This window comes from Apodemus sylvaticus, chromosome 17 (assembly GCF_947179515.1).
Source record: "Apodemus sylvaticus chromosome 17, mApoSyl1.1, whole genome shotgun sequence".
NCBI lineage: Eukaryota > Metazoa > Chordata > Mammalia > Rodentia > Muridae > Apodemus > Apodemus sylvaticus.
The window spans coordinates 4,002,967-4,018,309 of NC_067488.1; the positions used below are offsets into that span (position 1 = coordinate 4,002,967).

The 15,343-nt window shown below is 42.7% G+C and overlaps 1 protein-coding gene across 1 annotated transcript in view; it reads right to left on the bottom strand.

Moving 5' to 3' along the window:
* Positions 1-15,343, bottom strand: part of Rgs22 (regulator of G protein signaling 22) — a 116,912-nt gene that overhangs the window by 82,010 nt on the left and 19,559 nt on the right. The window contains exons 3-5 of the mRNA XM_052161524.1: positions 8,290-8,511; positions 1,490-1,575; positions 732-900 (exon numbers count right to left, since the gene is read on the bottom strand). Of these exons, the coding sequence (XP_052017484.1) occupies positions 732-900; positions 1,490-1,575; positions 8,290-8,511 (477 nt within the window). The remainder of the gene's footprint in view (positions 1-731; positions 901-1,489; positions 1,576-8,289; positions 8,512-15,343) is intronic.

Here is a 15,343-nt window from a genome sequence, read left to right on the forward strand (position 1 = left end):
GAATTTGAAACCTAGGTCTAGTTCAGCAGAAAACATGGCCACATCTGGTTGGCAAGGTCTGGCATAGACAAAGGAGGAAAGAGGAGCACACGGCCCACAGGCTGGGCAGCCCAGATTTCATACAGACCTGCGTATCCTGGTGTGCTGCAAAGGGAAGGGTCTGGTAAGTGAGGGCATTAATTAATCAATTAATTACAGATTCTCACAATGTTATGGATAATCTGAAAGGAAAATTGATTCTAGGTTTCATCTATTTGAGCCATTCACAATGATTCCATACTTAGGCAATAACAGAAGAGAACTCTGTTGGATAGCCATCAAATGGTGATGCACTTTTACAACTAAGTATTACCTAGACAATACTCAACACCTTTTATTTATTTTATTTATATTTCTATAATAACAAATTCAGAATGTAATATATAAATCCCCATTCTTTGTAGGCAACATGGACCATGCATCTTGGTCTCAATATGCTGTGTCACACAAGGAGAACCCTGTGCCACGCACACGGGGAAAGCACCGTGTCTCACACACACACACACACACAAAGAAAGCACTTCTATTTGCCCTTCTGGTAGAACATATGAAATGAGTCAGCACACACCCATAGAGACCTGACTCTGCTTGGGTCTGTGTGGGGTGGGGGTATGGAAGTGCTTTAAATCAATCTTCCTTGACACTGAAACAAAGGTTTCGTTGGTTCTGATTCACACAAACCCTCATTTTACCTGGCCAAGAGAAACGTAGAACTTCTTCATAATCATGTAATTGTCTTCTTCGGTGCTGGGAGGAGGTGGGGTGGCCGGTTTTCTCAGGATCCAGGGAGAAAGGTTTGCACCGACTATGAAGTTCATGCCTGAGCTGCTCCATGTTGCTTGCGAGATCAGCTTGGCCAACCTGTATGGTAGAAATCACAAACTAACGAGGGCTCTCAGATGGGTCCACAGTTTTTATGTGCATTTATTTAAAATTATTATTAAAAGCAAGTTCAAATTTTAGTAACATTTTGGGATTTTCCATGCTTGCACTCAAAAAAGAAAACCTTGGCCACACACTGACATTCTGTGTTTTTTAAAACTTTATTTCAAAGATTCGTTTGTTTGTCATGTTTTGTCTGCATGGTGCATGTGACTTCCTGAAATTGGAGGCAGGGATGGTTGTGAGCTGTCATGTGGGTGCTGAAAGAGCTCTTACTGCTCAGACCTATTGCCAGCTCCCCAGATTCTGTTTTGAATATCACACTAACATTACCTCCGTAAATCCCTGTATGTAAATGAACACCACTATGAGTGGCAGGTAAATCTTAAAGTAAATGATCAAAGAGATCCAAGCAGAGTCTCTCCTAAAGAGCTGAGTGGTTTTAGCCAATGTTTCTCAACGCTCCTATTCTTAGATAGGATCTAACCTCCAATCAATATCACAAAAAATAGCTTTAAATGAAGAACACAGACGTTAGAAAACACATAGACAGATGAGAGCAGGGCACCTGTATTCAAAGTAGCAATCACTTTCCAGAAATGCCGGAAGTCTTTCCCTTTTGATCCAATTAATGCCTTGTTCACGCTTGAGACACTGTTAAGAGAACACAGAAAGAGAAGATCATCTCTGGCTGTCACTGTGATGGGAGGAAGAGGGCTTGGTGAGAGTGCATGGAGACCTGGATTCCAACCCAGCACAGACATAAAGCATTGAGGTGCACGGCTGGCCACAGGCATGAGCATGGAGGGCGGTGGGGGGGGGGGGGGGGGGTGGTGGTGGGAAATATTAAAAAAAAAAAAAAAAAAAAAAAAAAAAAAACGAGCCTGCTGACTCTCCACAGCAACTCTCATGGTGCCAGACCACACTCCTGCACTCCTGCTGGCCTGCCAAATCTCCAGGGTTAGCTCCACAGAGTTGGTGGTGGTAGCAGTAGGAACTCGAGAGTGTGATCAGAACCCGCAGAGAGTTGGCAGGTTCATCTTTTTTTTAATAGTTCCTGCAACAGATGGCAAACCAATGTGCTAGCTGGGCATGGATCCACTAGAAATTCAAAATTATTAGCCTGAGAATTAGAGTTTTACTTTTTTTTTTTTAATTTCCTTAAGTGAGTAACTGAACAGTTCTAAAAATGAGTCACTTGACTCAAGTGCAGGAAAGTTGAAACAAAGAAACTTCAGGCAACCCTGAGGTCCCCTGCTCTGGGAATTTACAGGCTGCGCTGAGACAGAAGGAGAATGAAGTTGGCTTCTAGGCGGAGAGCAGAACCATAAGATGGCATGAGGTTGCTTTACTTACCTCTCAGGACACTCATGCTCTGTCTAATGTGGGCTCCACGGGAATACTGGGTGTTATATCCTCTTGGAAACAAAGGAAAGGCCTAAGTATAGGCACATACAGTATTTTAGTTTACTTCATTTGTTTTGGATTATTTTAATTTGAACTAGGATAGGGGATATTAGTCACTGACTCCAGAGTAGAGAGAGCAGTGATAACCATTGCCTGCTTTGAACAGGTATTAATAAAATATGTCTGTGGTTCTGGGCAGAGCACCAAATGGAAAGACGGTATAGAATGTGTAACCAGCCACAGGGAGCTCATATTCTGCTAACGTGGGCTTCATGGGAATCATGAGTGTCTTTTCCTGCTTAGCAAGATAGGAAAGGCCTAAGTATAGGTACATACAGTATCTTAGTTTACTTCATTTGTTTTAGATTGTTTTGATTTTCAAAATGGATGTGATTTTGAGTTTTGTGGTTACATTATCCCTCTGGGAGAGAGGTCAAAATAAAGGGTTTTCTGATAACTGGCTCAAGGATATGCTGATTTGGGAAAAAATGCTTTGTCTTTGTGCTTTTGGAAAAGGTGATTCAGGTATTTACACCTTCCAGAGTTATATGGATCAGATATGATGAAGCAAGACCTCCAGAGATCCCAGAGAATTAAACAAAAATATATGTCTTGATGATACTACAATTTTGTTTCGAAATTTATATATTACAGAATATACAGCCTTGGTGAATTTCCTCATCAGACATGCTGAACTGACCTGCTTGAATTCCTGATGTCCTGAACTTCAGCCAGATCCAGTCAGGACACAGACATCAGAGAAATCAATCCTATTTTCCACCACCACCCCCATAACATCTCAATGCCCATGTTCAGCTTGAAGAAGTTATGAAGAGTCATCACTCTTCATAACTTGGCTTTGGGGCTGGGGTAGTTATTATAGGTTGTCTTTCTAGGGAATGTAGAAATGGTTATATTGGAACAGGGAGGGAATGGCTAGAATTGATTGCATAGCCATAATCTCATTTGGTAGAAATCTTTATAATTGTTACTAAGTTGAAGTCATATGTTCTTATTTTGGTACAGGATTTATTTTGATACAAAATCAAGGTTTTCATTGGCATAAATTTCTTCTATTGATACTAAAAGGTTCTAAGTATGGGGCTTAGAGCCAGTTCTTCTATTGCTGTTATTATAACAGGTCTGTGATGTTTAAACCTGTGAGCTTAGGGCCAAATAGCAAATTCATGGCTCTGAGTTTATTGTTAGGTTGTTTTCAAGAGTTTAATTAGAAATAGCTGAGAGTAGTTAACGGCCAACAGTCCAGATTACTTTACATAGATAGCTGGTTTTCAAAAACATCAGGAATCCACAGAATGTGACATTTAATGTTATTTATTCACTTGTTGTTGAGACTAGTCTGCTCCTGACAGCTTTCCCTGTCTTGGACTCAAAGAAGAAACTGAGCATCTATGAGTTATGACAGTTGTGGCAAGACAGTCACTGTCCCTTCCCCCACAGCTTTGAGCTGGACTTCTTTGCCCATTCAAGCTGCGACATTCCTGGCTGGCAGCCCCCACCCTTCCGCTGGTGTTATCTCCGGAGAACAATACAGCTGCTTTCACCTTGACAACCAAGGCTGCCTCAGGGCAGTCTCACCTGGAGACCAGCAGAGACCTTCCAGACTTGAAGCAGGCGACCCCGCTGAGAAGAGGAACCAAGGAATTCTCTCGGCCTTCTCCTTGATGGGGGGTGGGGGGGGGGGGGAAGCAGGGTTGTTTCCTAAAGACTATATATATTGGCTAAATAATAGTAAAATCAGTCTCGATCGGCAAAATGTCGTCCTGACTCATTTCTCTTTCATTCCCTTCCCGTTTATCCCCAGAATTCTCTTCCAGGTCTCCAGTTCACATGTGGCTGCGGGCGGCTACAAGCCACTAGGCAAGAACCGCCTCTTTTCATCCACAGACATAATACTGTCCAAAGAAAGGACACAATTACAGGTTTAGGACAGTTTGATTCTGCCTAGACAGAGTAGGCTACTCCTTAATATCCTATCTCTCTAGGTCTGTCAGATGATCCTGACCAGAAGGCTGAAGACTGATGCTCCAACGTTTTGAAGTAAGGGACTGACCAGGTGATCTGTGGTCTCTATAAATTCGCTAAGTTTTGGCAGCTGTGTTAGGCTTCCTATGTTTTCAATTAATATCAGTTGTTCTTGGATTTCTGATGGAGTTGAAGACTTATAGTCTCATAGCCAACTCAGGCTATTTACTTTGAGAGGAACAGATTTGAGAGGAAGGCTTGCAGATGACATACAATCTAAAGCCAGGACTTAAGTCAGGTGCAGAACTATAGTCTTCTAAGTTAGGATAGAAGACAGTGTTCAATTTTATTGGCAAAAATGTTGATTGGGTGTTAGGTCTATCTTATACCATATAATTTACAAAAATGGTAATAGTTGTGCTCAATTTATATTTTGAAAGTCTTTTTTTTAAAAAAAGAAAAAAAAATAAACAGAAAGGGTAAAATGTTGCAGGATTGTTCCCTGTCCAATCACATTAGGGCAGTGGGAGGCCTGTGATTGGACAGAGAAAAGGGAGGCGGAGCTAAGAGTTGCCGGGAGAGGAGTGTCTCAGGGTAGGAGGATGGAGGAAGATGGCTACTGACGGGTATCCGCATGGCATTTTCCAGCCACAAGGAGCTATGATCTCACAAGGCTAAAAATTTCAAAGCTTTTATCATTATCAATTAGCTCTGAAATTATTGAATTGGCATCTTGTAAATTGTGATATTATTAATACATAAATCTAATTGGTTAACTAAGCTTTAACAGTCATGATTCTACTGGTTAATTAGGTATTGAGATGGCTGACCATGGGGTGTGTGGGTATTGAGTAGTAGCAAAAGGAACTCAGGGCCCTCACCCCCCCAGCCCCCAACCCCCATCCCTCCACCCCCACCTCCCACATGCATTGCTGTGGTCACCAGCATGAGCATAGGGGAGCTCTGCTGGTCACAGGCGTGAGCATGGGATGCACTGCTGGTCACAGGTGTGAGCATAGGGGAGCACTGCTGGTCACAGGCATGAGCATAGGGGAGCACTGCTGGTCACAGGCATGAGCATAGGGGAGCACTGCTGGTCACAGGTGTGAGCATAGGGGAGCACTGCTGGTCACAGGCATGAGCATAGGGGAGCACTGCTGGTCACAGGCATGAGCATAGGGGAGCACTGCTGGTCACAGGTGTGAGCATAGGGGAGCACTGCTGGTCACAGGCGTGAGCATGGGATGCACTGCTGGTCACAGGCGTGAGCATGGGATGCACTGCTGGTCACAGATGTGAGCATGGGATGCACTGCTGGTCACAGGTGTGAGCATGGGGTACACTGCTGGTCACAGGTGTGAGCATAGGGGAGCACTGCTGGTCACAGGTGTGAGCATAGGGGAGCACTGCTGGTCACAGGCGTGAGCATAGGGGAGCACTGCTGGTCACAGGCATGAGCATAGGGGAGCACTGCTGGTCACAGGTGTGAGCATAGGGGAGCACTGCTGGTCACAGGCGTGAGCATGGGATGCACTGCTGGTCACAGGCGTGAGCATGGGATGCACTGCTGGTCACAGGTGTGAGCATAGGGGAGTACTGCTGGTCACAGGTGTGAGCATAGGGGAGCACTACTGGTCACAGGTGTGAGCATGGGGTACATTGCTGGTCACAGGTGTGAACATGGGGGTATACTGTTGTGGTCCAGCCCAGGAGGATCAGAATTTCATAGATATGCTATTTCTTCCTTACTGTGGGTCTCAATTAACTTCTATCTTGCTTCTTTCTCATGATAGATGATAGATCACTGACAGCAAGGCTTAGCATTTTTATTTCCTATTATTTAATTCTATAAATTTTCCTCTGATGGCTAATCTAGCTACATCCCAAATTGTGACAGCTTATTTTAGTTTCTGGATTTCTTTGAAACTTACCTTTTGACCTATGGGTTATTTAGAAATATGTTGCTTGGGCTGGAGAGATGGCTCAGCGGTTAAGAGCACTGACTGCTCTTCCAGAGGTCCTGAGTTCAAGTCCCAGCAACCACATGGTGGCTCACAACCATCTGTAATGGGACCTGATGCCCTCTTCTGGTGTGTCTGAAGGCAGCTACAGTGTATTCATATACATAAAATAAATAAATCTTAAGAATAAAACATAAGGAACTTGGAGTTAAAAAAAATAGAAATATGTTGCTTAGTTATTTTAAATATTTGGATATCTTTCCCACATTTTTTGTTACTGATTGATGGTTTGATTCTGGATGATCAATAATACATTTTGCATTTCATATCTTTTCATTATTTAATTTGTCTGAATGCCAGCATAACATCTATTTTGATAGCACCCCAGGTGTTCTTTGAAAAGAACATGTGCTTTGGCTCGGCAGGGTAAAGTGCTTCTAGGCCTCAACAGTTTGATCTTGATGCCAGTAAGACTCAGAGCTGCCTTGTCCCTGTGGGCCGTGGTGCTACTGATTACTGAGAGCAATGCTTTCATCTCAGATCTTAACACTGGTTTTGGCTATTTCCTTGTTAATATTTGATTAGCACTTACATATTCCGAACCACTGCAATTAGATGTAGTACATCTAATGTGATTGTGGTTAATGTGATTGTGTTTTCTATAAATTGACATTTTATTACTGTGTACTGTTCTTCTTTATCCATAGCAGGAGTCCTTTCTCTGATGTCTACATTGATACTAATATAATCAGCCTCACTCTCTTTTAATTAATAATGATATGGCATATGCCTTCTTACTTCCAATATATTTGTTTGATAATTAAGCTTGGTGTCTTGTAGACAGCAGACAGTTGAGTCTTCCTGTGTAATCCCATTTTACTCTAATTTTTAATTAGACTGATTAGGCTACTTATACTTAATATAATTACTGATGTGACTATTGTTGCTACCAAATATTTGCATACCTAGCTAGAAAAGTCTTAGTTAATAATTTGTACAATTTAATTTCCCTGACCCACCTGCAAAACAATGTTTTAATGTAATTAATATTAGCATTTACTAAGATAGAAGTTAAAATAAGAGAAGTATATCTAAACTTGGAAACAGGAGAATTAAAGTAGAGATGTCTAGTTATACCTAGTTCTAATGGCATTTAAAATGATCACCCACTGTCAGTGACCCATGCAATAAATGTAGGGACAGTAAGTGGCCTGGCAGGTGGAAACCAACCAGGGCCTCTCTCAAGGACACGCAGCTGGTAGCTTAGCCAGGCTTCAAGATAAATTTGCTGATCTAAAGCAAAAAAGACAAAACCTAGCAGCTGGTAACAGACTGTAAAGCCAGGGAGCTCAGAGGCAGGGTATACGTCGAGGTTCAAAGTCATCTCAGTTCCCTGTGGTAAACAGGATTGGTTAAAAAAAAAAAAAAAAAAAAAAAAGTAAAAGTAAAAGTAAAAGAAATAAGCTTCCTTTATGCATACATTCCCTAGAAGGAAACTAAATTGTAAAAAATAAACATATTTTACCATCCTAAATACACTTGACATTTTATATATTCAAGGCAAATTGCATGCTTCTTATATTGGTTGATAAAAATCGACAAAACTGCTTGACTAAACTGGTCATTATATCCAAACAGATGATACAGCATGAAGAGCATCCTGTGTAAGCACAACACACTAATCAATGCTCTGTACCTCAAAAAACTGCAGCCCAAGGCACTTCGTATCAATCTCACCAAACGCTTTCTTTTTTACAAAATCATTTCTTTTTATTTTCTGTGTGTAAGTGTTTTGCCTGAGTGTACATATATGTGCACCATGTGCACGCCTGGAGCCATGGAGGCCAGAAGAGGGCCTCAGATTCTCTGGAACTGAAGCTATAGACATAGCCATGGTGTGGGTGTCTGGGAACTGAGGCCAGGTCCTCAGCGAGTGCTTCTACCTGCCGGGCTGCCTCTGCAGCTCAGCAGTGCTTCTTGTTCTTACAAGACACAGGCTCACCCACTGGCTTACCATGATGGTGTAGTTGACACTGATGGCCTCATCTTCGCAGGGGACACTTTTTTGAATAGATTTACTGTCACTCTTCCCTTTCCTTACGACATCATAGATGGGATTCCGAGGTTGCTGGTTTTGCAGAATTCTTTTCAGTTGCTTTTCCAGAAGTTGTGGTGCATCATTGATTACTTCAAAAACTCCGTAGTCAACATTAAATCTAATTGCCTCTGAAAAGGTCTGTAATATAAAGTAGAAACATTTTTAAAATGTAAAATAAATTTTAATAAAATTTAAATTCATTGGCTCTGGGAGGACCTGATGTCATATGTTCATCTTTTCAATCGTTGTCTCTCTTTGCTTTTAGAATCTTGGAAATCCCTTGGCTAGAGGTCAGGGGATCCACTGAAGGCTTCCTTACCAGGGACTTTATGCCCCGGGGAATTATGCCAAAGCGAGCTATGGCAGAAATTGCATTTGTATTAATCTTACTCCTCCAGTTCTTTGAAACTAGAAAATAAATGCACTGTTGGCTTCTATGAAGAAAGTGGTACCCTCCCAGAAGGAGGTGAGTTCCTGGGTAAGAATGAAGAAAGGAAGAAGAAATAATAATCCTATTGACTTTTAGCCCAGTAGTCACGAAAGCTAACAATCTCTCTTTCTAAAAAGGGGACAATTACCAACAATATGTTCTTCATTTAAGACTATGTCAGCACCATTCTTTACACAGTGACAAAGAATGACAGACACCAAGACTCTGAGGTTCTCTCAGTAAGTACTGAAGGTTTCTGAGTTTTATTTAAAGACAGCCAATCAATACACAGCTATCCAAAGCCACATTTGAATGCTAGCTCTCTGACTTTGGGTAAAACTCGTTAAAGATTTTTAGGTTTCTTATTTCTATAAGAGTTAATTGTATGTTGACTTTCATGCTCTAGTTTTGTCCCTTAAGCCTAGGATCAGGTCCCCTTTTCAGACTACTCTTTATTTAAGGGTAGTGTCAGTGGACTGACCACTCATAATTTGCAGATGCTTAGCCAGTTGGTGATGGCATTAAACTCTTTCCTGCCTGTCGCTGGGTGCCCCAGGCAGTGTGTTGTTTTATATATATATATAAATACTATTATATATATAATAGTTCTAATGCAATAAGCTGCAGACATCTATGTAAAATTTAAACTGAAACACACACACATAAATGACTCTTGACATGTCACATGGTGCCACATCTCAAGAGTCCAGAATGAGCCGGGTATGGTGGCCCACACCTGTAATCCCAGCACTTGGGAGGCAGAGGCAGGCAGATTTCAGAGTTCAAGGCCAGCCTGGTCTACAGAGTGAGTTTCAGGACAGCCAAGGTTATACAGAGAAACCATGTCTTGAAAAACAACAACAACAACAACAAAAGAGTCCAGAATGTTGCCTATTCTAAGGTATTTAACACATAGACCATAGACTTAAGACAAGTATGAGTCTACAATATGAAGCACCTTAGAACTTGACTCCAACATAACAAGTCTAACTCAGTAAGTACAATCTGGAAAGGGCCTGTAAGGTTTCTTTAATAGCCACATCTGTCTTCTGAATGTAGGAGTCAAACAGACAATTTGTGCCTGAATGCCAAAAATACAATCCGTGATACGGTATCATTGGACTAAAGAGATTAAACAAGTCTGTAATATCAGGGACAAGACTTATCTGGTTAAGGGGAGGAAATGAACTAAATGTGTCAGAGATGGGCATCATATCTACAGGGTGGAGAAAAGGAAACATTGTAAAAGAACCATCTCAGAACACATTTTTCCAGGCCTAAGCATCCGCCTGACGGGACTGCACAGAGCCAGACTGCCCTGTACCTGTTGTTTCCCTTTCTCTTTTCTGTCTCATATCTTTAGATATAGTAGCCGGATGACACAAAGACGGGATAATCCAACTTAAACCATGCCAATGAGCAATATGGACAAAGATTTTCCTACTAATCAAAAAAAAAAAAATGTTCAAACAATGGTGACGCTCTAATTGGCAGAAATAACAAAGACAGAGGCACTGCTGTGTGCTGGGACCGAACAGGTCTGTGATGGACGCCTTACTGCTATCACAGATACTTCTAATTCCTGAGGCAGTTGTTTACAGAACAGGAGAGGGTGGTTAAGGGACAGTCACTCCATGGATTCAGAGCTATGAAGTAATAGACTGAGCCACAGAAACAAGCCTTCCTGGTCCAAGATAGCACGTTTTCCTTCTTCACTATATTGCCTTGCATAAGAGGAAGCTACTGTGTGTGACCATTTTTCCTATGCAGCAGCAGGCATGGCAGCATCCTAACTAGGGAGCAGTACAGAGTACTTCAGTGCCTCAGTCGGGAGCTCATGAGCTAGGGAGTTTAACTGATCCCATACATGAAAAGAACCATCGCCACACTCTGGGGAAAATAGGTGTCCCTGCATAGAAACTGCCATCAAAACCAGGTTTGGTGTGGTAATTATTGACTCTCTGCATAAAGCAAACTTGAAGCTAAAATGAGTTAATGATCTCTTTGTGGTATAACAGCAAGTGCTCCAATGTGCTTGCCACAGAACTCTGGAGTGGTGGTTAAAGTCCTTTAACCCCAGGGAAGTTTAGGCAGGGCTTGTGGTGGGCGCTGTACACCAGCTCACTCAGACGCCAACCTCCTGGAGTGAACAACCGACAAAACTAACCTTTTTTTTTTTTCAAACTCCCTATTCTACAGTTTGAAGTATGGCCTAGGTCATGCTGCTTACAGGCATTAAGGTGGACTCTGAACAAAGCGGGGAGATAAAACAGGTCCATCAGTACAGGAGGAAAAGCTCAGAATGTACACACATGAGAGGCTCTGCCAGTGCCTGACAAATACAGAAGTAGATGCTCACCCAAACCAATGGACTGAGCACAGGGTCCCCAGTGGAGGAGCTAGAGAAAGGACACAAGGAGCTGAAGGGGTTTGCAGCCCCACAGGAGGAACAACAATAAGAACCAACCAGCACCCCACAGCTCCAGGGACTAAACCAACCAAAGACCACACGTGGAGGGACCCGTGGCTCCAGCTGCATGTATAGCACAGGATGGTCTTGACAGACATCAGTGAGAGGAGAGGCCATTGGTCCTGTGAAGGGTTGATGCCCCAGTGTAGGGGAATTCCAGGAAAGGGAAATGGGAGGGTAGGTTGGTGAGCAGGGGGAGAGGGAATGGGATAGGGGGGTTCAGAGGAGAAATGAAGAAGGGGGATAACATTTGAAATGTAAATAAAAAAATCTAATTTAAAAAAAGGGGGGAGAGTTGCTGGTCAAAACGTAGTATAGGACAGGGAGAGGCTATGAACATCTGTAAAAACAGAATAAGGAAGACTGAGGCAAGAGGCCCAGAGTTCAGGGCCAGCCTGGTCTAGGTAATGGGAGTTCCAGAGTTTGAGGCCAGCCTGGTCTATGTAATGAGAGGCAGGTTAGCTAGGGCTGCATAGTGAGCCCCATTTCAAACAGATTCATGAGAATAGAATATGTTAAACTGTTCATAAGCTGGGCATGGTGACGTGTGCATGCAGCTTTAGCTGTTCAGAGGGCGGAGACAGGAGGCATGCTTGAGCCCAAGTTCAATACGAAACCGTACCAGCTGGAATAGCCAGACACCCTGTGTCAGCAAGCCATGCCAAGCCACCCTGAAGAACACAGAAAGCCTCGCCTTAAGATTTAAAAATAATAATAAGTTTAAGACTATATAAAGCCAAGTATGGTAGTGCATGCCTTTAGTCCTAGCTCGTGGGAATCTGAGGCAGGAGTCTAAGGTCATCTTTGGTTACACACTGAGTTCAAGTCCACCCTGGGATACAACAAGATCCAGTCTAAAAAAAAAATACAAAACAAGATTATTTAAAGTTTAAAAATCGTTGCCAAGGGTAATGTTTTTCTGCTTTAAAAGCTATGTGTTAGATTAGATCTCAGAAAGCCCTTAATAGCATTAGATTTCAAAATTATAAAATGTCAAATAACAAATTCAAATATTTTCCCCAATAATTTATTTCCACAACATCAAAAATTATAAATGTTTAAGTGTCAGTTATGATCCTAAACTTAGAGATGCAAGAAAGCCTGCTTAAAGATGAAGAAAGCCTGCTTCCTCCTTTGAAGGAATAAGTAAATAAACATCTACTTCTTTCCTACGATAACATCAACAAAACATTATCTTGCATTAAAGTCCATGTAAATGCAAAGGCCAAGGCCCACAGAGGTAGGAGCAATGCTAAGACAGGTCTGGTCTGGTCTGGTTAGCAGTCTTGAAAACAGATTTGGCTAAGCTAGAAACACACAGGGAAGAACAGGCAGGGCAACTCAGTGGAAATGCTGGGGAAACGACTCTGCCTTCTTAAGTTTTAACTAGATAATCTAGAGTGCCATGTATATGTTCAATACTCCGTTTGCTCATGATTATCTCTGCAAGAGAAAGTCTGCAGCTGTCTCAGGCAGGGTATCATTACTGTGATGAAACACCATAGCCAAAGCAACTCGAAGAGAAAAGGTTTATCTGGCTTACACTTCCATATCACAGTTCATCAGTGAAGGAAGTCAGGACAGGAACTTGGACAGGAACTTGAGGCAGGAGCTGACGCAGAGGCCACAGAAGGATGCTGCTTACTGGCTTGCTCCTCATGGCTTGCTCAGCCTGCTTTCTTATAGAACCCAGGACCACCAGGCCAGGGATGGCACCACCCACAATGGGCTGAATCCTCCCTCATAAATAATGAATTTTTTAAAAAGTGCCCTACAGTTCGATCTTCTCAGGGCATTTTGAGGTTACCTCCTTTCAGATAACTCTAGCTAACAAGAGTTTTGTGTCGAGTTGACAGAAAACCAGAGAGCCCTGTGTATTTTATCCTCTAGGGAGAGTGCCTGATTCTATTGTTCTCCTACTAAGGCATTCATTTCTACAGTACTGAATCTTTGTCCGGTGACTGAGTAGGATGATGGATGACTATACTGAGGGAGCAGGGACCACACAACCTGAGGGGAGCGCAGCACAGGGCATCTGCAGTCCAATAGAAAAGATTTATAAACACACAGAGACACGAAAGAAAGACTGTCTATCAGAGGAGTGAACTCCAAAGTTAGAAACTAAGTCAAATCATAATCAATTAAAATTAACCCTGTAGAGTCCTTGAGAATACTGTAAAGGGCAACATCATCCCCAACGCCGATGTTGAACATGAGCCAGTCCCTGTCAGCACGGGAATGAGCTGCCGACTCTACGTTACTGGCAGGTGACGTTGTCGGCCTATGTCTAATGCTCACACTGCACACAGTAGTCATGTTTTATGATGGAATTGCCTTACATAATAAGATCATTACATTATTAAGAGGCAATGAAAGAGGCTGGTTAGATGGGTCAGTGGTTAAGAGCACTGGCTATTCTTTCCAGGGGACCAGGGTTCAATTCCCAGCACCCACATGGCAGTTCATACCTGTCTATAACTCCAGTTTCAAAGGATCCAACATCCTCACACAGACATACATGCTGGCAAAACACTAATGCACATGTAATAAAAAAAATAAGGATTAACAAAATAATTCTAAAAAGGGAGGGAAGAAGGATGAGACGTTAGGGAAGGGCAGACTTTCACACTGTACCTCACGGCTCTCTAGGAGACATGGTCATGGACTAGTACAGCACACAAGATCACCTTCTGCTGGGAAAGCACCCTTGTTCTGCGTGAGTGTGGTCATCTCAGTTTATAACTGTGCATGTTTCAGTGTTACCTAAAAAGCACAGAAGCCGCCTTGCGATGCACATTAGGACTCACTAAACTGGGAGATGCACCTAAGGGCTCATTTAACCGTCCTCAGGACATTCAGGCCTAGATAGTCTAGTGTTCAATGCGGGGCTTAAAGAATGAACTGGCAGGCATCAGATAGGTAGAAAAGACAAAGATTTCATCAAAGAAAAAGCCACTGCACCAAGACACAGGAGATCAGAAGAACAGGGTGCCCTGGGCAAACTGCAAGGCACTGCTAAAGCAGGGCACACAGGCCACGGGCCCAGAGGAGAGCCAGGGGTCTGGCCACCAAGGACCTGCCACAGCGCTCCACACTTCACCATGGCGGCGGTTCACCATCCACAGCGGTCGTCGGACTACACAGCTCCCTGACCAAGCTGCAGCAGCATCTGCTAGAACCTTTGAGAAATGCCAGTGCTTAGGCCCCTGCCTGGAGCCCAGACCTCTCAACTCTTTGGAACCCTTTGGTATTTCTAATGCCCACTCAAAACTAAGAACCTTTGCTTTAGATGGATAGAGTGCTATTAAAGAAGTTTCAGGGAAGCAGAATCTGGATTATGGTAAACTTAAAAGGCCACACCCTGTGCTCTCCTATGCTGACTGACCCGCACAGTCACACATGTGGTGTTGCTGGATATCTATGCTTTCTCTGTGCATGAAAGAAAGGGCATGAAGCCCTCAGCACAACTCACATTCAACAAGTCCTTACTTGTCTCTTGCCATTTTAAAACCTATCTACAAAACCACTAAAGTAAATTCAGAAATAACAGCAAAAGACATGGAGAGGAAGACGTAGGAAGGCCAGACACTGGAGAGCTGAGAGGACTGATTTTCACAGCACAGTTTTTAACCATAGAGCACAAAAGTCTTCAGCTTGCACCTCAGATCCAGACAAGCTCCTACGGACTGCCCCTTTCCTGACTTAATTTTCTCATTCTGAGGGTGTCATTCTCTAAATGTTCCAAAACAGATTGTCCTGAAGGTGGTGAGAGCTAGCTTTGTGGTACTAGTCATCCATGTGCGAAAAATATTTTCACAGAAAAAGCAAGTGCTTGAAAATATTTTTACCACAATAAATCGTTGGTTCCACATTTCTCCGAAAAGAAGAGGGGGAAGAAAGAAACCCTGTGAATAATTAGTGTTGTACTTGAACTGCCAGCCCAGCACCACTGAAACATACTAGTGCCAGATTGCTTAGCTGAACAGTATTTAAATTAAAAACTAATGACTAGGTTAATTTAGCACATGTCCATCTCTTCTCCAACTGGGTCTCTGCTAATTGAGCTCCAA